Source organism: Sander vitreus, chromosome 7 (assembly GCF_031162955.1).
Source record: "Sander vitreus isolate 19-12246 chromosome 7, sanVit1, whole genome shotgun sequence".
Classification (NCBI taxonomy): domain Eukaryota; kingdom Metazoa; phylum Chordata; class Actinopteri; order Perciformes; family Percidae; genus Sander; species Sander vitreus.
Window position 1 is genome coordinate 8,852,387 of NC_135861.1, and position 22,071 is coordinate 8,874,457.

The 22,071-nt window shown below is 41.0% G+C and overlaps 1 protein-coding gene across 1 annotated transcript in view; it reads left to right on the forward strand.

The window, feature by feature from the left end:
* The window catches only part of mib2 (MIB E3 ubiquitin protein ligase 2), a 35,419-nt gene extending 18,635 nt beyond the window's left edge, over nt 1-16,784 (forward strand). The window contains exons 11-18 of the mRNA XM_078254478.1: nt 1,522-1,678; nt 2,756-2,910; nt 10,197-10,323; nt 10,466-10,723; nt 12,761-12,939; nt 13,149-13,342; nt 13,524-13,589; nt 13,978-16,784. Coding sequence (XP_078110604.1) covers nt 1,522-1,678; nt 2,756-2,910; nt 10,197-10,323; nt 10,466-10,723; nt 12,761-12,939; nt 13,149-13,342; nt 13,524-13,589; nt 13,978-14,219 — 1,378 coding nt within the window. The 3' untranslated portion in view covers nt 14,220-16,784. The remainder of the gene's footprint in view (nt 1-1,521; nt 1,679-2,755; nt 2,911-10,196; nt 10,324-10,465; nt 10,724-12,760; nt 12,940-13,148; nt 13,343-13,523; nt 13,590-13,977) is intronic.
* Nucleotides 16,785-22,071: the final 5,287 nt, after the last annotated feature.

A 22,071-nucleotide genomic window follows, 5' to 3' on the forward strand; every position in this document is an offset into this window, starting at 1 on the left:
GAATGACCACAAAATACAAAACATTTCATTAAAATTTGTGTGTGACAAATACTGTATATGTCAAAATCTAAGCTTTGTCTATCTGCTTTGTCTAGGAAGTGATTAGCAAACTCTGAGTAGCAAACTCAGATTTATATGTATATTTTTTTTAAATCACGCATGGAAATGTACATAAAAAATAATAATCGATAATCGGTTTAGAATCAAATCGTTGGCCTCTGAATCGAAACGTGAGGTGCCAATCGATTCCCACCCCTAACACACACACACACACACACACACACACACACACACACACAGAAGATGCAGCTCTGCTCCTTGTGGCTTTAGAAAAACCTGGAGACTGACAGATGTACAGCAGAGCTCCTGCCTGTCTCATTCCTTGTAATGTGATAATCTATTCACAGAAGTGACAGCATTAAACTGTTGCTTAATCAGTCAGCTGCTGTATCGCTTCCTCTCACCACATGCTCAGGAAGTAGAAGAACATTTAACAAAATCTCCTCTGGGTAATGTATACTTATATATAGAGATGCACCGATAGACCGGCCGGTGACCGTAATTGGCCGGTTTTCACGTGCTCGGCCACGACCGGCGACCGGCAGGTCAGTCTGACATATGCCGATTTCATGCCGGTCAATGCTACAATTAACTGACAACATAAGTTATACGTGTTACAGTTTTCAAGGACGCACGCACACACGGACGCGACAGCACAGTCTCTTTTTCCTTTCTCTCAACTTTTCCGCCATGTGTCGCGCGTACCCGCTCGCGGTGTGAAGCGCGTGTCCGCGCTATTCTCGCCCAGGTAGGGAACCTCGTGAATTAACCTGCAACATGTCGGCTGTTTGGAAATTCTTCAGCGTGTGTGCAGAAGATAACAAGTTTGCAATATGCAACACCTGCAAGGAAAAAGTAGGGCGTGGAGGGACGACACCAAAAAACAAAATCACATTTTTGTAGTTGGATATTGGATGTGAAAAGAAGGAAATGGTTCTAACATTGCACTTTAGATGTATGTGAATTTCCCACACCAGGAGTAATTTATATAGTTCTATTTTATAGTGATCCATTATCTGTTCAAAAAATGTTCTATGTTCTGTGCAAAATGTTCTATTAAAGAAAAGATAGAAAATAAATATTTGTGTGTGCTGTTAGAAAAAATGAAATCGGAATCGGCTAAAATCCGTATCGGTTGGCCTAACTCAAAGAAAATCGGAAATCGGAATCGGCCTAGAAAATTGTAATCGGTGCATCTCTACTTATATATAACTTTGTTGGCTTGCATGCAAACAAAGTGGCAGGTTTTAAAATATGTTTTTTTTTATTTTTAATTAAACCATGTAAACCTATAGTGGTACAACCTCTAAATACAATTATGAACCTGAAAATGAGCATAATATGAGCACTTTAATCGAAAGCACTGTTCGGACATGTGGAATCGGTCAACGGTAATGGATGACAGTGAGGATTAATCTGCGTATGTGTCTTTTTCTGTTTATGGTTTTTTTTTCGGATTAGTAATCAGGCAGAGATCACACGGCTGCTGTTGAGCAAGGGAGCAAACGTCAACCTTCTGAACAACTCCATGTGCACGGCGCTCCACATTGCCGTCAACAAGGGCTTTACCGACGTGGTGCGAGTGCTGACCGAACATTCGGCTGACGTCAATCTCCAGGTAAGAAGGCCTAACATGTTGAATACCTCTGATTGGCCTTTTGATTAAAATGTGTTTCCCTGCAAACCCCAGTGAAGCTTTTTGTGTTTAATTCTTTATCATGTTTTCATGTTTTTTGAGCCTTACATATTATTTAGCTGCATTAACTGGTATTTGTTGATTCTGTGGCATACAAAAAACAAGTGAAAACCAGCTCTGTGCTAGTATAGTTTTAGTAGCTGTACAGTGTACTGTTAGCTTTGTAGACATGACATGATTATCCAGTTGCTTTCATTTTTGTCATGTGTGATAAGATAGTCAGTCAGGTTCTTTAATGAAATCCATGCTAAAATAGCCTTAGTTAGTTTATTTTTTTGTATAGCAATACACGTACTGCACAAATACGCTTTTACAGAAAAATAGAATCCAAACATCCATAATCATTTTTTTCTTTCAGGGATCCAGCCATATTTGTATTTTTTTTACCTACTTTACAACTACTGTAAATTGCTTGGTTACCGGTCAGGAGGAGTAAGGCCATGACTTAGAGCAACTCACACATTGCCCTTCCAAGCAGTTGTAAACACACACATTTACATTTATGGTAGTACAGTCATGCTGTAAGGTCAGCATGACTGTGACCCTGCTTCATTTCAGCCCTCATACTCATTAAAGCCATTTAGTGTCTATTTTAGGGCATTTTCCAGACTGTCGTAACATGCCTGCAACCAGGCCCCAAATTCACTAACAGCATTTTTATTTCCTGCTTGAGTAGTGTTGGAGTAGCAGCCCACACTTTTTAGTTTGTGCAAGATACAGTACAAGCAGAATGTACTGCAGCATTCATCACGCTGTTAATATAGATACCAAATTACTATACATAATCTAGATTTCAGGATTACAACACATTCTAGCGAACAAAATCATGTCATGGTTGCAGATTGACAGCTTTGTATTATAGAGGATATTATAGATCTATAAATTATATATGTATTGAATGATTGATTGATATTCAGTGATAAATGATTCTGTTTGGAAGATTGCATTCTTTGCTCCTCTGTACTAAGACACTGTTAATCAAGTTTTTCTCTCAATCAGGATTCATATGGGGACACACCGCTCCATGACGCCATTGCTAAAGATTTCCGCAATATCATCGAGATCATGGTCTTGGTGCCCAACATCGACTTCACACAGCAGAACCACAGGGGCTTCAACCTGCTGCATCATGCTGCCCTTAAAGGAAACAGACTGTGAGTACTGATTACAGCCAAAACTTTCTGCAAGTATGTTTTAATGCTTGTTTATGAGTTATGACCCAGGTGCCACACATATTATAAGAAGTGACATTTCATATTAAAACCCAAATTTCACTATAGTTGGTATTTTCTTGGAGTCTTCATCTAGCAGGATTAGTAGACCTGCATCTTAAGTCCAGTTCATACCAAAGATTCGCGACAAGACGAAACCGTTTTGGAACGTCGCAGGGAAAGGTTGCAGCAGTCTGAACTGGCCCGTCTCAGCTCGACTCAAGCCAGCTGATGGTGGCACCTGCGACTCAGCTGGTCAAGTCGCCAGTGGCTGGTTTTGAAACGGAGGTACTTTTGTAACGGCTCCAACATTCAGCCTTGGTGCTCGTCACCGATATGCTTCAATCAATCAATCAAGTGTTTTTTTACGTGTCTACATTGTTAGATCAACGCTTCCAGTCTGTCTGTGAGCTTCCGTGTTTTACTACAGGGAAATTAAAGTCAGCTGTCTGTGGTGACAGATGACTGGCAGAGACCTTTAAGGAAAATGGAGTCAGTGTGGATTGGATAACAGAACAAAAAAACAGAAAATACAAGCTTTCGAATACTGATTTGGAAGTCGATTACCATGCCATCAGTCGAAGCTTCGAAGCATTCGGGTCAGCCCTAGTATGGGCAAATGATAGCCATGTTTTCTAGATGTGCACTCCCTAAATCTGGCTTGCCATCAAGAATGTATGCACCAAATAAATCCAACTGCAACAGTGTGCTTCTCTAAGATGCAAAGTGAAAAAATGTACAGACTGTAATTTTTAGTCTGCGGAGTTGTTTTCATTGTCTTGGTAATTTGAATGTTTGTATCTGATGTAAGCCTTAGAAATGATGGTTATGGGAATGTGTGTGGGAATCTCTCCTGTGCGTTCAAATGAGGACTCAAAGGTCAATTCTCAACACTACTGTATCAGTTACAGATAGAGAGCTCATCACCCACACAGCTTCTGCTGCTGTCAGCAGGCTGGCAGGCAAAAATGCAACATTTACTTTTGCACCCTGTTTTCCCTACCCGTTGACTTGGTCTCTTCCCAAATTACATTTAGTGTAGTCATTTTTCAGCAATGCAGAACCAGGGATACGTACATACATTCTGACTGTGTTGGTTTTCGGCTGGTTGCCACTGGAGGTGCTTAATCACAAGCTGAGCATTGACTCCACACTGACCAGGCATGCAGAAATGCAACACATAACTGAATGTTCACATAATGAAAAGGTTTCATTCCTCAAACACAACTCTTCTGTGTAGCTCCTTTTTCAGTGTGCCAGTGTGTACTCCTCTGTTCATGTTGCATCACATCAGCACCCACACACCCTGAATAGCCTGGAAACGTAGAAAGAATATACCAAAAGTGAATGGTTCCTTTTTTTAGAAAGTCCTCAGTAGTACTCTGAATTTATTTTAAAATGATGTTATTAATCAATTTAAAATCTAAATGTTACGTATTAGCTTATACAAATTATATAATTGATACTTTTGTTTTTTTATCCCATGACTCAAACCAACCTCAACAGTTATGCAGCTTGTCCTTAGATATAATATGCAAAGACTGTTTACATGGTGCACTGTGCTGTACATCTCGTTATTTTTAGCAGTACAATTAAGTTGTTAAAGTAAGTGCTCAACAGGTCATTTATTTTCGCATAATTTATTCAAGTAAAAATGAGTTGTTTCCAGTGCACTCAAGGTCTTCAATCACATCGATGTAAGGAAGATCACTTTGCTAAGATCAAGAAAATATATTTTTTTCCACCTGTTTGAAAAAATATGAAAGCCCCTCACAGTACGGAGTTACTTATTAGTCACAGTGCACACCATGGTGAGCTTCCTGCTTCTTTGCTCCAGGGATTTCATGACCTCATATGAACTTTCCTTCCAAAATTACAACAAAACAATGTAATGGAAAATTGTCCCTGGCTCTTTTTTAAGAGGTGCCATGAAGGAAAGGAAGCAGAAATGAAAAACACTAGCATCACCATACATTTGCTCCCTGAGGCATTGCCACTTCATTCAAGGTTTCAACTGGAGAATTTGCATTTTATGTAATTTGATCTCTTAATCTCTTTGAAATTTATATTCCAAAGAGTGGAAGACCTGTTATTGTCGTTAGTGAAGATTTGCAGCCTGTGAGTAGATTACCATAGCTTGGTCCTCTGGTTATTTACCTGCAGACTCCACTATCTACTTATGCCAGTCTATCATGTACTAAACCAGTAAAAAATGACCGTAAGTCAATGCCTTTTTCTTGTCAAAGGAAAGTTTGAAGTGCTAAATTGTGACCTCCCAACTTCACCTCCCAGTGACCCACATTTCCTCATCACTCTTACAACCAGACCCCTCACAGCTCATATTATACACAAGTCGAAAAAGATCCTACAGCAAATCTAATTATAGGACGGCCATGTACATGAGTGGCGTGTGTGGACAAATGTAGACTGAGCAAGGGGAATACAAGACAGTTGGCAAGCAATAACTGCAAGTGAGAGAGGACAAAGAACGGGAGTGGGGGCCGCAGTAGACAGTCATTTAATAAATGTCCGATCTGTTCTGGCAAGTGTCATATGTGCAGTGCTGGAAGTTTAGGCTGCACTCCCCAGCACTCATTTAGCTTGACATCAGCCGCTGCGCCAAAAGTAGAGACACAGGATTTGTAGTGTTCAGGATTGGCTTAGTTCACCAGTCCATTCATATATCATCAGTAGGCCTATAGTACATTTATACAGTGCAGGTGCTGTGTTTGTTGTACACTACGTTTTCCTTGTTAGTTCTGGCTTGAATACAAATTGTTATATACCGTTTGAAGGCATTAGATTGATGGTTAACAAATGGCATCACAGTGTATCACCTATTCATTTTTGTGGAGTAAATTCAAAACTCTATATTTAGAATTTATAGTTACTAGTGCAGTGCCCGTTTGGAGCGCGTGCTTGTTTGGAACGGGCCGACTGCTTGATTCCCAGTATTTTTTTTCACAACTTTATCTAACTATGAGCGTGTTTCAATCAGGCGTGGCTTGGCTGTGGCTCATCTAGAGATTCGGCGTGTCACCTTTTTTTCGTCTAGCCGTCACACATCCAGGTAGCGATGCGGCTCAGCACGTAGCGATGTGCCCCAGGCGAGGGAGGGAGGGAGCCTGGTTCAGCCTGCTGGGGATGCTGCTACAGCGTGTAGCGATGTGGCCCGGGCAAGGTAGGGTGGGAGCTGGACTCAGCCTGCCAGCCAGCGGCTTCCCCAGCCTCTGCTCTTAAACAGCGTGTAGAACGGCCAGAGAAAACAACGTACTGGAGAGCCCAAGAGCCTGGGCGTTCATATAACGTGTCTGTGTACGATTGTATTTGCATGTAGGGTAGACAGCAATCAGTTTTTGGCGGATGACCACTTTTTGGGCATATGACACTTTTTGGCAAATGACACCAGTTGCCGGTGAACTGCAATTGAACCGAACTGCAATTCTAGCTCTAGGGATGCTGCAACTCCCCGCCATCGCTGCTGTACTGCGCATGCGGGGGACCACACACACTTACATAGATTCCTCTAATTTATAGAGAGATTATGAATTTTCCTTCCTATGCTCTTTGCTGTTCATCATCTTTTTATTTACAGCTACCAAAGTACAATCTGTAGCTCTGCCTGGGATTTTCGCCTGGTTGGTCCATTGATAATTGCTTTACTGTCCTCCGCTTTGAAAGGAAAGATCATCCATAAAAGTAGAGTTTTTGTTTGATGGGTCACTGTTTGGAGTTCCTGTGAGCAGCTGTGGCCCTTGATTGTTTTTATGTGACAGAAAGATGAGAATGTTTTGTTTATTAGCATTATATTTTTTTTTTTGAGGAAATGGAAAAGGAGGGCTAAAGGCCAAGTTCACAAACAGTCCTGGGAAAGAAAAGAAACAAGGCAAGCAGCCAGATTTCTTCTGGAGTTTTTCAGCTTGACAGAAGAGGCGAATGGATAGTTAGGATAGAATGGTTAGTCTGTTTACTGTAATTACTTGAAAGGTAAGAATATTTGCCTGGATATCTCCCAGTTTCCTGTAATCTCACCTCCTCATAGCTTCTATGTTTTCCTCACTTTCACCAGATCCCTTTTGTTCCCCAACAGTTTCTTCTATTCTTCCTATTTACTCCAGTCTTTCTGGAGTTACATTGTGCCTTTCGACAGTACAAAGTAAACTGTGTGACACAGCGGATAGCATTCTCACTCTTGTAGCTATACATGAAATCAAAATCCTTTATTTTTGATTTATTTTGTCACTTCCAGATTTTAGAACTTGTCATGGTACCTTTCTTTTGCTTTGATCAAGCTTTGATCAAGACTCCCACAAATAACCAAACGATGACTCCAGTCTCCAGAAAAGTCATCAACAGTGTGTCCGAGATGCCCTCTAGCTGTGTGAAGGAGTGTCTGTACAAAACTGCCCCGAAATGTCAGCCCAAGTCTGAATATTCATGAACACACAGGACTAACGATTATGGAAATAATGCAGAGAAATGAGGCGTAGTGGGCACAAAGGTGACACAACTGACACGGCTGTGTCTACTTCAGATCTGCGAGGGTGAGCTTTTTGGCTAGCCAAAGTGCTCTGGAGCCGACTAAAAAGCAGGAATTTCCCTCTATCAATACCTTCAACACACACATACACCCACGGAGCTGCATTGCGGGTACAAATGACCTCCAACACAATGTCTCCCCAACAGCCTTCATCCCTTTAAATACACCCAGCGGAGATCCCGACCATACTATACATGTACCAAAGCAGCCTAGGGTCTCTGCGGTCAAGCCCTCAGTAATGCATTTGAAATGCATCAGCACTCTGCTGCTAATGAGCCTGTAAACTTTGTCATTTCTTAGTTATATTAAATGAAGCTGCATTAAAAGGCCCCTTGTTACACTGATGCAAAAATGATTTCATTTTTCATGTTCCCTCTACACTACTGGGGGCATTTTACAGTGTAATACAAACCTGATAACACTATCTAGATGCATCATTTAAAAAAAGATGGGCAGAGATGGCTCATAATTAATGTCAGTGCATCTGTCATTCAGTCTGATGATTTTGTTACGTTTTAAAGGTTGTAGAATGATAAATAAAGTCGAGCTTCAGAAAGCATCCTTTAAGTCACAAATCGAGTGTGTTTCGATTGTGCTTTTGTTATGTTGGTTAAGGAAGCGACAATTGTTAAATATTAAACTTGGAGGGTTTTTAATAAAAGTTCAGGGAGAAAGATTTGTTGTTTTTTACTTAAAACTTTAAATAAAAGCTAGATAGTACATTGTCATAGAAGGATATTTACAAATTGGTGCTGTGGCGGTGCTAGGTAGAGCTACTTTTTCAAAAATAACTACATGATGAAGTAATCGTCAGTCATCAATTTTAAGAAAAAATTATCATAAAAGGTAAAAAGAAATTGTAAATACAGTTTTTCTGTCAGTCATCTGTGCCCCAGCTGTAAAGCCTCAGTTTGGGTTGTATTTTTGCTTGAATATCACATTTATAGGTTACTCATTGGGTATGAATTGTATTGATGTTCTGCCAGATTTCTGCAATGTATTTACATCCTCTAACTGTTTTCTTTATTAATAAGGAGAAGTCTGTCAGTTGAATGATGGAAGTCCACAAGTGAATGTTAAAGGGAAACGCCCATTTTCAAAATAATTATATTATTGCTATTGTCCAAGACGGTCCAAAAATATTAGTAAACATGAACAACTCTCATCAAGTGTAAAGTCTGGAACTGCTCCATAGACAATGAATTGGGAAAGATGTTATACAGTATATGACACTGAAAGCACCCACGGGAATGTTTTGAATTTTCTGTTTCACAACTGGAGAACACTACAATAGAATAAAGCTCATGTGGGTTTAAAAATAAAATCCGAAACATTCTGTGGGTCCACAAAATCAGTCTCCCTTTCATTGTCTATGGAGCAGCTTCACACGTTGTACTTGATGACATCACAAGTTTGAGAGTTATTTCTCTGGTTTCTGGCTTTGAGAGAGAGTAGCTCATGTTCTGTCAAGGCCATTGACATAACATAATGCAATTCTTAATTTAGGTTGCATTTGCCTTTCAGCTGGGAGCAAAAAGCATCCCTTGTGTGTTGTGACACCAGCCTTATCTATCAAACCTCAGCAACACCAGTGTTTCTAAATAGTGAAATCCAGCAGAGCTAACATTAAATTAGCCTTACATCCATAGAAAGGTTGGGTCACGTCGTGCCAAAGCCTTCATGGTGGCATGCCAGCTTCCTGGGTGCTCGCTAGGGCTGTCAGCTTCAATTTCACACGTCATAAAGCAGGCTCAGCTACAGAGCAGAGGACACCTCAACAGTGCAGCCCAGCCTCACACTGCACCATCAGCCTAGTGCCTAAATCACACAAAATAAGTTGTAATACTCTCACTTTACTGAATGTGGTGACACCCTTCAGAGAACTCCTCACATTAAAGATAACATGCTGTTATCTGACAAAACTAGATGGATGCCCAAACATGATGGGTAAAATGTTTGACCGGGAAAGATTTGAGCGTAATGTTCTCAGTTGTGTCGAGCTGTGAGGTGTTGATAGTGATATTCTGTCCATATTATAGCACACTGTGGTTGAATACTGAATATGATGATGGCAAGCTACAAGGATAAAAGTGATCTACTATTATTTAAGGATTAAAGCAACAATGTACCTGTAACACCTAGGGTAGGGGAAGAAAGGGTTAGTTGTACATCAAGATGTAAGTTGGCTGTGTTTAGTGAGAAGTGGCTGCCTGTTGTGCCTCATTGTTTCCTTGTTAGATCGGCTTGATAACAGTTGTACAAGCTGCTGCATCTCTGTCCATGCTCATGTCAAGTACACTGTGGCACAGGATGATATTCTGAGAGGTATATACTCTCTGCAGTGTTGATGTATATGCACTGTCACTGTGTCACATCAGGTTCATGTATGTAATACTAAGCCTAAATCAAGATAGGAGTATGAAAGTGGCTTCTTTAATATTTTATGTAGTAACACATTTAATAAGAGAATATTAATATTTGCCTCAACAACCAATATCAGAATCCTTTTCCTTACTACTGGGCACGAGGTAGTTGTGGTAACGGCAACATTCAGCAGCCGGCCATTTTTTAAAGTGAGGAATAGTACAGTAAAAAGCACTGTAGCAACTATTACAGAATTAGCCATGAGCCTTGAGGAGTGTTGTGCACTCTTCCCAATTGAGTCTTGTGTTGTTTGTCCTGGCGGCAGGGCCACAGAGAAGATCCTGGCCAGAGCGCGGCAGCTGGTGGATGTAAAGAAGGAGGACGGCTTCTCTGCGCTGCATCTGGCCTCCCTCAACAACCACCGCGATGTCGCCGAGATCCTCGTCAAAGAGGTAAGCTGAAGACGGTAACACATCAGAGTTCTTTTAAAACTGTGTTGCTGCTGTGTATGTATAGATTAACACGGAATAGGAGTTGCAGTACAGTACGCAACCACCATAGTTTTATACACTTCATTCACCTCCTCTTCCACAGGGACGCTGCGACATCAACATCCGCAACAACCGGAACCAGACTGGGCTGCAGCTGGCGGTGACGCAGGGCCACATCGACCTGGTGCAGCTGCTGGTGTCCGAGGGCGCCGACGTCAACATGGAGGATGAGGACGGTGACACGGCCATGCACGTTGCCCTCCTCCGCCCGCAGCTGGCCAATGTTATGCTAAGTCCCGCCGTGGGAACCAGCAGCACAGAGGAGAGCAGCGAGGGATGCTCCACATCGCTCTACTGCAGGGTGAGAACAAACGGGGAGGTGGCATGTTGTTTATTTGTTCTTTGAACTTGTTACTTATTTTCCATTTTAAAGTATTATTTATTCTAAGGGGAGCAACTAGAGTTGGATAAAAAAAAAATAAATTAAAAAATATATATATATATATATTTTTTTTTTTCAAATCACTAACTGTTTGCCAGGGTTTGGGGTAGAGCTGGGCAATATAGCGATAATATAGCGATATCGTGATATGAGACTAGATATCATCTTAGATTTTGGATATCGTAATATCGTAATATGGCATAAGTGTTGTCTTTTCCTGGTTTTAAAGGCTGCATTACACTAAAGTGATGTCATTTTCTGAACTTACCAGACTGTTGTAACTGTTCTATTATTTGCCTTTACCCACTTAGTCATTATATCCACATTACTGATGATTATTAATCAAAAATCTCATTGTGTAGATTTTTTATTGAAAGCACCAATAGTCAACTCTACAATATCGTTGCGGTATCGATATCAAGGTATTTGGTCAAAAATATTGTGATATTTGATTTTCTCCATATCGCCCAGCCCTAGTTTGGGGTGGGGGTAGGTTAATGTACATTCGTCAAAACAAAGACTGAATGAGCTGAAGAGAGACAACGCAGCTTTCAAAAGATGTGAACACAATGAAAAGACGTGAAATAACGTCTAAATACTTGAGACTGGTGAGAGTGTAAACAAACCCAGAAGAATGGTTACTAAAGAGATGATTACACAAATAAAGGAAGACTACATGAAACATTCAAAGGGGATTAAATATAGATGGAATGATGGGTAAATGGACACTGAAAGGCAGGTAGTTGAAGACTAAAGGTGGGAAAAAAAGGATGAATGCAGTTTCGTAGAGTGTTCAGACTCGTAGCAAGGTAAATAAAGACTTGATGGATAAGGATGGACCTAATATTGAAGCAGGGAGGAAATGGTAAACAAAAACAAAGGGAAGGAATCTAAAGGTTTTTATTTATAGTCTATGGGGTTGATTTAGTCTTAGTTCTGTTTTTGTTGCCACCAACTCCTAAGGGAAATATCTGGTTATTTAGCTGCTAAATGCACCACTATGTTTACCAGCTAGTTGCTAACTGTGTCTGTCTGCTGTTTGGTACTGAGCAGGTAGCAGACACTGGGTGTTTCTAAGCCTTTTTTCGCAGTGAAGTAGTGGGTCATAAAACCAAAACAATGAGCTGAAAGATCCTAAAATGCTTTGTAGACATGAGGCGAACTGCATAGTTAGGTGATAATTCTCTGTGTATTTCTCACTACGAGCGACACCTCTCACTTATATTTAGTAATCTAACCCATTGTTAATTGAAAAAAGTATTCATTAGAGCAGCTTTAAACACCTGCAATGTAACATTGTAACTGTATCCACCTGCTGCTGAAGATCAGAATGGTAATGTCACAGCATCCCTTTTAATCTCCGTCACTCTCAATACTCACAAGAACTAGCTTAATATTCCTCGTTAAGAGACCTTGACACCATGCTTTGTGCAGCACTTTTTATATGACTGTTACATCAGTTGTTGTTAATATCATTGCACCAATGAAGAACGTCCTTTCCAGTCTACATGACCGCAAACACTGCAGCTCCACTCAACATCCTGGATACCTGCCACACACACACACACACACACACACACACACACACACACACACACGCACACACGAAGGTGGCTAGACTTAAGTGCTCAGGGCTGTTTTGGCCATTATTGTCAGCAGATGAGTTATTGGGGGAGTTCTTCAGTGCTGATTAGATTTGGGTTTATGTATCAGCCTTAGCTGGATCGCACTGGTTTTTACCTCCATTTCCTTTTTCGTGCTCACTATAATCTCTGTCCTTGACTAAGTTTTTAATGTATTCTCAACTACTATTTCCTCAAGATCAGTTCTTAGCCTTAGTGAGAGTATGCGTGTTTGTGGAGGTCTACCTCAAAATCGTGTTTGTTTTGACTGCAACTTCTCTCTTGTTCCGTCTTTCCCCTCCTCTCTTCCCATTGTCATCCTGTGTATCCACAGCTGAGCGCTTCAGGTCTTCTGGGGAATATCGAGCTGAGTGTTGGCGTAGCTATCGCTTGTTTTCTAGCGCAGGAAGGAGCTGACATCAACTACGCCAACCACAAGGGAAAGAGTCCCCTGGACCTGGTGGCAGACAGCACCATGCTGCAGCTCATCAAGAGCTTTTCTGAGAAACACAGGTAGATGTCTGTAAAAGCAGTGCCAACATCCATAATCCACAATTGATAAACCAAAGAATAGATTTTTAACGCCATGTTCATACTGCTGTGTTTAAAACTGCCGATGCCTTTTTTACATGAAAATGAACTAGAATTTATGGAGGAACAGAAATCCGCTGCTACAGAAAAAAAGCTTTAGAGATGAAACACTGCTGTGTGCTGTCTATCAGGTTGCAGCGTCTGCAGGCCCTCACTTGTGGACAGGGCCTGAGCAGCGCCAGCCTGCGGCGGGTCCACACTACGCCCAACACTATGACCAACCTGGTTCTTCCCACACCGCCGGGGCCCAGCGAATGCCTCATCTGCTCCGAGCTGGCTCTGCTGGTTCTCTTCTGCCCCTGCCAGCACAGCGTGGCCTGTGAAGGTGTGTGGAGACTGTGATGAAGCCAATGGCTGCAAAGGGCCACACTGTTATCAATAGGCAGATAATTGGTTTGTGTGTTAAATAACGTGGACAAATTATTTATACTGTAGGTGGATTTTTTGTTTTATTCTCTTTGTATCGCTTCTGTATCTCTTTGCTGACCTGAGCCTTGTCTAAACAGAGTGTGCCCATCGAATGAAGAAATGCATCAAATGCCAAGTCACAATCACAAAGAAAATTAGACAAGGTAAGAAGAATCCTCTTATTCTTGTTATCTGGGATGTGTTATTAGGAAAAGGATATACACACTTTTTGTGTGGACATCCTAGGACTTCTGTGTTAGCAGTCTTGAGGCGCAGCTTTGAATGGCAGATTAAAGCAACTGTGTCTAGGACAAGCCACCAATGACATTGTCAGACATTTTGAGTCATGCTATAGCCATGGTCAGTTGCTGTATATGCAGCCTTATTATCTTTGAACACCAGGACAGTCTCATCTTGCACGGCTTTCATACATTTGACTTCTATTAACATCAGAAAACAGTAACCTACAGTTATTGTCTAAGTCTGTAAACTCAGTTCTTCATTGGTTTGACATCATCCATGTTGATGACCACTTCCAACCTCTCCCCCCAGACCAAACGGAGGTGGACTGCAGCCCCGGCACCGAGAACTCAGAGCAGCACAACCTGCTGGAGCAGTTGCAGTCTCGCTACCGTCAGATGGAGGAGCGAATCACCTGCCCCATCTGCATAGACAACCACATCAAGCTGGTCTTCCAGTGCGGACACGCCTCCTGCATCGACTGCAGCGCCGCGCTCAAGACCTGCCCGATCTGTCGGCAGACCATCCGCGAGCGCATCCAGTTATTCGTCTGAGCTTTTCTGTCCTCTCAGCTCTGAAAAACCCCAAATGGATGTCGGAGGGGGCTGGAGAGAAGTGGGGGTGGGCAGCTATTACAGTACCTTTGAAGACCCAGTGACCTATATCTGCCTGTCACACCCTCATTCTCACCCCCCCCCCCCCCCCCCCCTCCCCCATTGTCAAATACTCACTCAGCCCATAGGTTTCTTTACCATAAGACGCTGTGTTATATTGCTGAGAGTCCACTGTCTGTTACATTTTGAGTAGTTTCCTTCTTGAGCAGTGCAGGCAGGAACATGTCGATAACCTAAGCTTAATTTTCGGCATCAGCACTGATGTTCCACCGAGACCAACGGGAAGCAGATGAGGCGAAGTTGTGAGGTGATGCTGCCACTTTAAGTACTTTGATGGTAAGCTGGGAGAAAAAGGCCCCCCACCTATTCTTTTCTTCGTTCCCACTCAGCCTCCACCTCGTGTAATCTGTCCTATCTTTGCTGCTTTAAGTGGATGTCTGTTACCCATCATCCTCTTTGGCTGTCTGGCCTCCTCTGTTTACAAGGCTGCACAGAATCAGTCCCCGTCTTCTCGCCCCTCAGCCTGTCCTGTGAATTACGTTTGCTCTCATTTGTCCAGTCTCTTAATAATCAGTGTTAGTCTCTGCAGAGGGAGTTGGTATAACTAAAGGCTCTCTATATAGTCCCCAACCACTTGCCTGTATGCAAGGGGAAATACACACTATATATGCATGAATATATGCATATTGTAAAGCTGAAAATGACTGTGTTGTCATGGGTGATTTGTCGTCGTCGTTTTATTTCTCTCTGGTTACATTTGTGGTTTTTAATGTACTGTTCAGTAAAGGTTTTTATTTATGTGTGAAAGGTGGTATTACTTAGTAATGTCCTTTTTTTTTAGTTGGTGTTTTTGTTTCTACTGAACTTCACCCCAAGCCTATGTCCTCTACTCAGGGTATCAAATCATTGAAAACACTTGTGATATCCATAACAGGTTAACGAGCCCCCCCCACATGCACATGAACACGCGCACACACACACACACACACACACACACACACACACACACACACACACACACACACACACACACCATAACAGAGCTACAGTGTATCTGATCATTTTACTGGAGGGTCACTGAAAGAAAAGATTATTAATAAAGTTGTGCATAGTGAGTGACTCACAATTCACTTTATCAGCCTTTAAAATGTCATTCTCATTAGTGAAATTAATGTTTGCAAAAATAGTACCTGCAACAGAACTGACATGTTCATCCAAAAAGAAATGTCCCAGAAACAGCAGTCAGCTTAAAAGCATTGTGTTGGTCAGCCTGTTTGTATCTGAAGACCACAGTCTGTCTGTCATGTAACTGGTATAGAGACACCAACAAGCAGCGGATACTCGTGTTTTGTTATTCATCCACCAGATCTATTGTATAATATAGAATCAGAAGGGCAAAAACATGACATTGTTGTGTTGCACCTCTAGTTCCACGTCTACCTTCCCAATGGAGTCCTTTCAGAAGAAACCCCCCTTTCTTCTGGATTGTACATCTTCATCCTTTTTTAATGTTTTGGTGTGTTGTGTTTTCTTGAAGGGCTTATGCATATGAGAAAAGAAAAAAAATCCTATCTATTTTAATCGTTATTTAATTTAATTTTCTATAATAAACTTCCAGAGACAGGAGTTTTTTTGTCTTCATTAGATCCCAAGGTTTGGGAGAGCCAATGTTAAAGATGTACATTTGAATGTCGGGGAAGAAAAATGTATCCTGTCTCACTCTGCCTTTTTTATGTGTAAAGAAAAAAAGATGTAAGAGAAGGAGCTGGAGAGACTGAGACGCGTTTTACTTTGAGGAAAGAACTTTTACATCTGTGCCAAATCGCATGAGGATGTGCATGGGCATGCACGCCCGAATTTATCTAGACGCACTATGCTAAACCCCTCCAAGCTCAAGTGAGGGTTCAGTTATTCCAGCAGTGTGAAGTAAACTAAAAGCAAACATTCATATTTTATTTTGTTCAAAATAAGAAGTGTTATCTCAGCACACTTGGTTACTGGTGTTAGAAGTTGAGCTAATGGTGTTAGCCTCTAACTTTAGTTGTAGTGCTCTCTCATGTTCTCAATGACGAGTAATACAACACTTACTTCTAAAATATTATCAGTCCCATATTGTTTGGAGCTTTTTACAAGTATATATATTTGTATTTTGTGAAACATTATCAATCAAGGGACAAGTTTCTTACAGAAATTTCAACATTTTAAGGATTGTCCATTGGAGTTCTGTGTTGATGGGTTTACAGGCAAAGGCAATAAAGTTTTAGAAAAATGGGGACTATGTTTGAATTCTTTCTTTTTCTCCCCCTTAAAGAGGTCGCTGTGAGGGCAGGAAACAATTTATGTTTAAAAACACTATCAAAGCAGCAAATATTATTGGTGTTTGTACAGTTCAGCTCTTGGAGTTCTGATGTTGGCCTTACTGTCCATTCCTCCTCTGTTGATGTTTTTTCAGTTTTATTCTGTACAAAAATATTTTGCAATAAATATGGAACTGTTTTCTAAGGACTTGGTGTAGATGGCTTTTTTGTTTTAATTATTCAACTTTTTTAGCATATTTTGAAGGGAAATTTTGAAATTGTCTCATAAGTGTAGCCCCACTGCAGACAGGTCAAGTGATGCCAAGCTAACCCAAACCAAAAGGACGCAGAGTTAGTTAATTTCCTCCTAAACAGGTAGCTAACTAAGCGTTGAGCTTCATTAATTTCTATCATGGCTAACGTAGTAGGGATGGGCATTTTCAGTCATTTCTACATTCATGTGCTCGCATTCAATTATATAGAGTACTCTATATAATTTATAAATCTATAAAATTGAGACACAGCCAGGGAAGTAATCTTGACTAGTGCTAACGTTTCGGAGGACCCAGGCAAGCGAGCGAGCCACGGCTGTTTACAACCACCACATATGACAGAAACCGCAAGTTTGACTTCCTCATAATGGAAACATGCAATTTAACTTTGGCAAAACAACTGTGTAACGTTAGCCTAAATTGTTGGATTGGGACACAGTTTATGTTCTCTACAGGTAGCTCTGCAATGTATAACATTATGTTATGGAATCTTCTTGTTGCTAACATTACCGTGGCCAGCTTCAACGTTATAATATGTTTGACAGTATGAGTCCCATTTTGTTACAAACTCGCATGCAACCATAATGTGTAATACAGTGTATAGACAAGCTGTATAACAGGATCTGAAAAATAGTAGTACCGAAAATCTCCCCCCTGCCGACGTTCTTCCCCCGCTTCTGTTCAGCGGCCGCAGCCGACAGATGGTGACTGAATAGCTAACTAATAACTAATTAGACCTGGGTACAGCGTCTGTTGCAGTGACGTTAAGCAGAGAAAGGGTGGGTGTCAGTCGGGCACAAAACTCTGCAAGGTAACGGTCTTTTTTTAGCGGTCGTTATGTTTAGCCTATTAAAGGTGACTGTCAGCTCGGTACAGAGCTCCGCGAGAGCACAGGCTTTTATAACCGTAATAGAGGATGGATACCGGTTCGGACAGATATTTAGAAATTATGTTAGGGTTCGGGTTGGGCTCGGTCACATCAGCGCGATAAGGCATTGAACATTTTAAATTTAAAACAGCTTATTATGTAGGTAGCCAATGGGCCTGTTTCACTTGATGCAAAGGTTCGTTTTTGTGATTAATTATGTAGGTTATATAATATGATTGGGCCTCTTGTGCACACCTGTGTTAACGTGCACTTGTTGCCCCGTGTGTGATGCGCTCATCTGTTGACATTTCTGAATGCCTTCCTACAGTTGCTTAATAAAAGCGGGCAAACAAACAAACAAACGTACATGTGTCATTAGTATGAGAAAAAAAATGAGATTTTAACTGTGTCGGGCTCAGGTTGGGCTCGGACATAAATATCTTAATGCCTGTCGGGCTCGGGTCGGGTTCGGTTACTGCTCTGTCAGACGTGGGCCGGGCTCGGACAGAAAAATGCGGCCCCATTCTAAACCGTAAACATAGCAGCATCTAGCAACTCCGCTGCGCTGTGGACGAATGTCGCAATGCAAGACTGGTATCTAGCTAACATTGTCATTGTGGGATGTTGGGTTTAGCGTTCGCAACCTGGCAACCACTTGAACCTCGCCGCTGGGAAGGAGGGGCGGGGGGAGATGGCTCTCTCCAGTATTTTAAATTTGGACTGCAGTAACCATTTTAAACGCTAGCTGTCAGTATTACATATTGGACCTTTAACTTTCCTCGATTCCAGTTTGGAAAAAACTGGACAGAAGGCGAGCATGTTGTGTTGCTGTAGCCCATTTAGGCTGGCTGTTATCTGTGCAGCGTCTCCAGTTAAAGGCTGCTGTGTGCCACTTCTTAGTCCTATTTGTCTTATGCAACAAGTCCTCATTACGGCTCAGATGGCTTTGGCATATGACTCAGCGCTTAAGCAGTGACATCCTCTCTGAAAACAGGATGACAGATACACTGACAGACAACACTGGGTGTACCCACAAGGCACAACATCACTACAATCTAACAAATGTATTGTTTTTCTTATATATTTACAAAGATTTTCAGCTTTAGAAATGAATGTGAAAAAAAAACCTGTCACCATTCACTGGACTAATAGTTATTATTTAACTCCAAAACATAACAACATTTTGAAATTACTTTTCCACATGGAAAGTACAGTTTAGTATACAGTTTATGCCCCAATACTTATATAAGGAAAAGCTCTTGGTTTTTAAAACAACTTTTGTATGCATTTCTATATACGTTTATTCATTTTCCTATCATTATAAAGATTTTTTGTATTTATAGTCAAACTGTATTCAGAGTCAAATAGGAGCCTTTAATCATTACATTTTACATATTCATATATAATATGTATTTTTCTGTCAAATGTCCTCTTGATTTTGTTTTCAACTCTTTCTACTTTGTTCATTTTTACTGTTGTTTACTCCTGTTTATCTCCTTATAATGAAATTTGTGTAACGAGTTTAGAAAAGTTTATATCTATTAATATTTCTAATACAGCACCACAAAGAGTTGTCCTCTCTGACACAATCTAAAAATCATATTTCTAAACTAAAAGTGGTGTTTGCAGGTAAGATGGTGCTATTATTTAGTCCACCTCATGTGTCAGAGTGGCAGAGCTTGAGTTGATAGGATGTGATGAGACCACCATCTAGTGGTACATGTAAAATCAAAGTAAATAATATTATTTCCTGTTGTGTAACCTCAGTGACTATAATGTAACCAACCAAGAAATTCTGTCCTTGGATGGAAATTAATGTCTTTTGATGCAGAATTGTTCAAACACTGTATAACATGTTTCCATCCATCCATCCATCTTCATCCGCTTATCCGGGGTCGGGTCGCGGGGGTAGCAGCTCCAGCATGTTTGTAAAGTTTTCACAAAAAAATAAAATAAAGTTCTGTCCATTTTCACCACACACACACACACACACACACACACACACACACACACACACACACACACACACACACACACACACACACACACACACACACACACACACACACACACACACACACACACACACACACACACACGAAGGTGGCTAGACTTAAGTGCCTACAGGGGGCGCACTTGCTCACAGATCTGCTTCCTGAACCCCATGCGTGCTGAGGCTGCCTCTCCTTTAAGCCCACTGGCTCATTTTTCCTCTGTATTTTCCTTGTACCCTGGTATCAGCATTTACTGCTCACCTGCCCAGTGCATTCACATCAACAATGACAGGCTTTTGCTCATAAACTCCTTCAGCTCACAAGCAGAGCACACCCTAGGTGTATTAAAGTAAAAAAAAAAAATCTGAATAGGAAGACATTTGTCATTATAGATCATTCAAAATGAATGACATATTTTAAGAAACAATGTAACCGGAACCTTTTCGCCATTTATTGAAATGCACCTAGCCTATTTGTTTTCTTGCTTAGAGTTAGATGAGAAGATACCATCATACACACATATACATTTGTGGGATGAGTAGCAGACCTGAGTATGTGGGTTGCGCCCATGAAAAATTTGCCAAATCTTCTCTGACAATGTCAAACAGCTTTTCTTTGTTGACTCTTGTTTGGTGGATTGGGTGATTGAAATCTGAAGTAACAAGACATATTGGCAATTTCACAATGTATTCATTTAACAAACAGGAGTGTCAGTAGCGTGTGGAAGAACCATACACAGCCACAACAACCTGGCACCCACTGCTGTGGGATGGCATCCCATTCTCCAACCAGCATTTGTCACAAGTCAGCCAACGTGGTTGGGTTGGTCACTCTGGCACAAACAGCACGCCCAAGCTGATCCCACAAGTGTTCAATGGGGTTGAGGTCAGGACTACTGGCAGACCATTCCATCCTTTCCTAGAGTTCGATCCCAGACTGTGGAGATATGGGATTGCCACTGGTTGCAGAATCAGGCACCTGATTGCCAGCACCTGGGGGTACCAGAAGCTCAAAACAAGAGTCAATAGCAACAGCAGAGAAAAGCTGTTTGGCATTGTCAGAGAAGATTTGGCAAAGTTTTCATGGGTCCAACCCACATACTCAGGTCTGCTACTCATCCCACAAATGCATGTTCTTTACAAATGTGGCACCATTTAAAAGGGAAATAATCAGGCTTTCCAATGGTATAAGATTTATTGGCAAAAATCATTGTTACAACAAAGCAATAATCTACCAAAAACAAATGTCCTTACTTTTTGTGAGTAGTTTATTTATTATTATTAGTGTTTTTAGTGTATATATTGTAGGAAGTGACAGGATTATATTTAACTCATATTGTATTTTATATGATTTCACGTGACAAATAAATGGATTGATTGACGGAAATATTAAGCTTCAATCAGCAGTTTAGCTCAAGACCTGGAGTCTTGTCTTCACTATGAGGTTGCCAGGCAACCAACAGACACTTCAAGAAGCTAGTGTCCGGTCTAGAAATAGTTGTAATACATCCATAATACAATACACATAATCTCCCCTAAAACCACAACCTGTCATTTCATTTTTGTACGACTTAAACATATAACGTGTTAACTGAGTAGACAGCACTTAGCACTTAGACATGCTGCTAGATGGACTTTGTGACAGACAGAGCCAGGCTAGCTTTTTCTTACTGTTATTCACTTTCTAGCTGAGATCAGTATGAAATGGAACCAGAAGGCAGTTAGCTTAGCTTAGAATAAAGCTAACTTGTCCACAACTTGTCATTTGCACTTCTGTTTTACACTCATATTTTTGCATAGGATATAAGTATGTAAGATATAAGATGTTAATTTGTAATTTAGCTGTTCCCCTGCTTCCAACCTTTCAGCCAGGGGTGTTTTTAGGAGTTGACAAGGTCTGGGGCTAAACCCAGACCATCTTGGGCTAAATTGTTTTGGGCGGTGTCTGATGATTGGCCTGGAACAATACTGCTTGAATGTTAAAGGCCCCATATTGTAAAAATCATTTTTGATTATAAAGCAGGTCAAGGTGCTATATAAATACTTTCCACAGCGAAATGCACACAGCCCACAGCAAAATGCCTTTAAACGAGCAGTCAGACTTCTGTACGGTTGTGATGTCACAACTATACTATATATAGGTAGGAAGTACCACTACAGTGCCGTAGTCATTCCCCGGCTGCAATGACGGTGCAGAGACACCAAGAGCTCTCAAACCTATGGCACCAGTGTTTAAATTGCTACTTTATTTTTTTATCCTGTTTTTACATTTTTATTTGACTTCTGTAATATTTTGGCTTCTGTTATACAAATAAAATAAACCAGCAGCCTGATGACCTTAGATTGAATTGAAACATTTGTT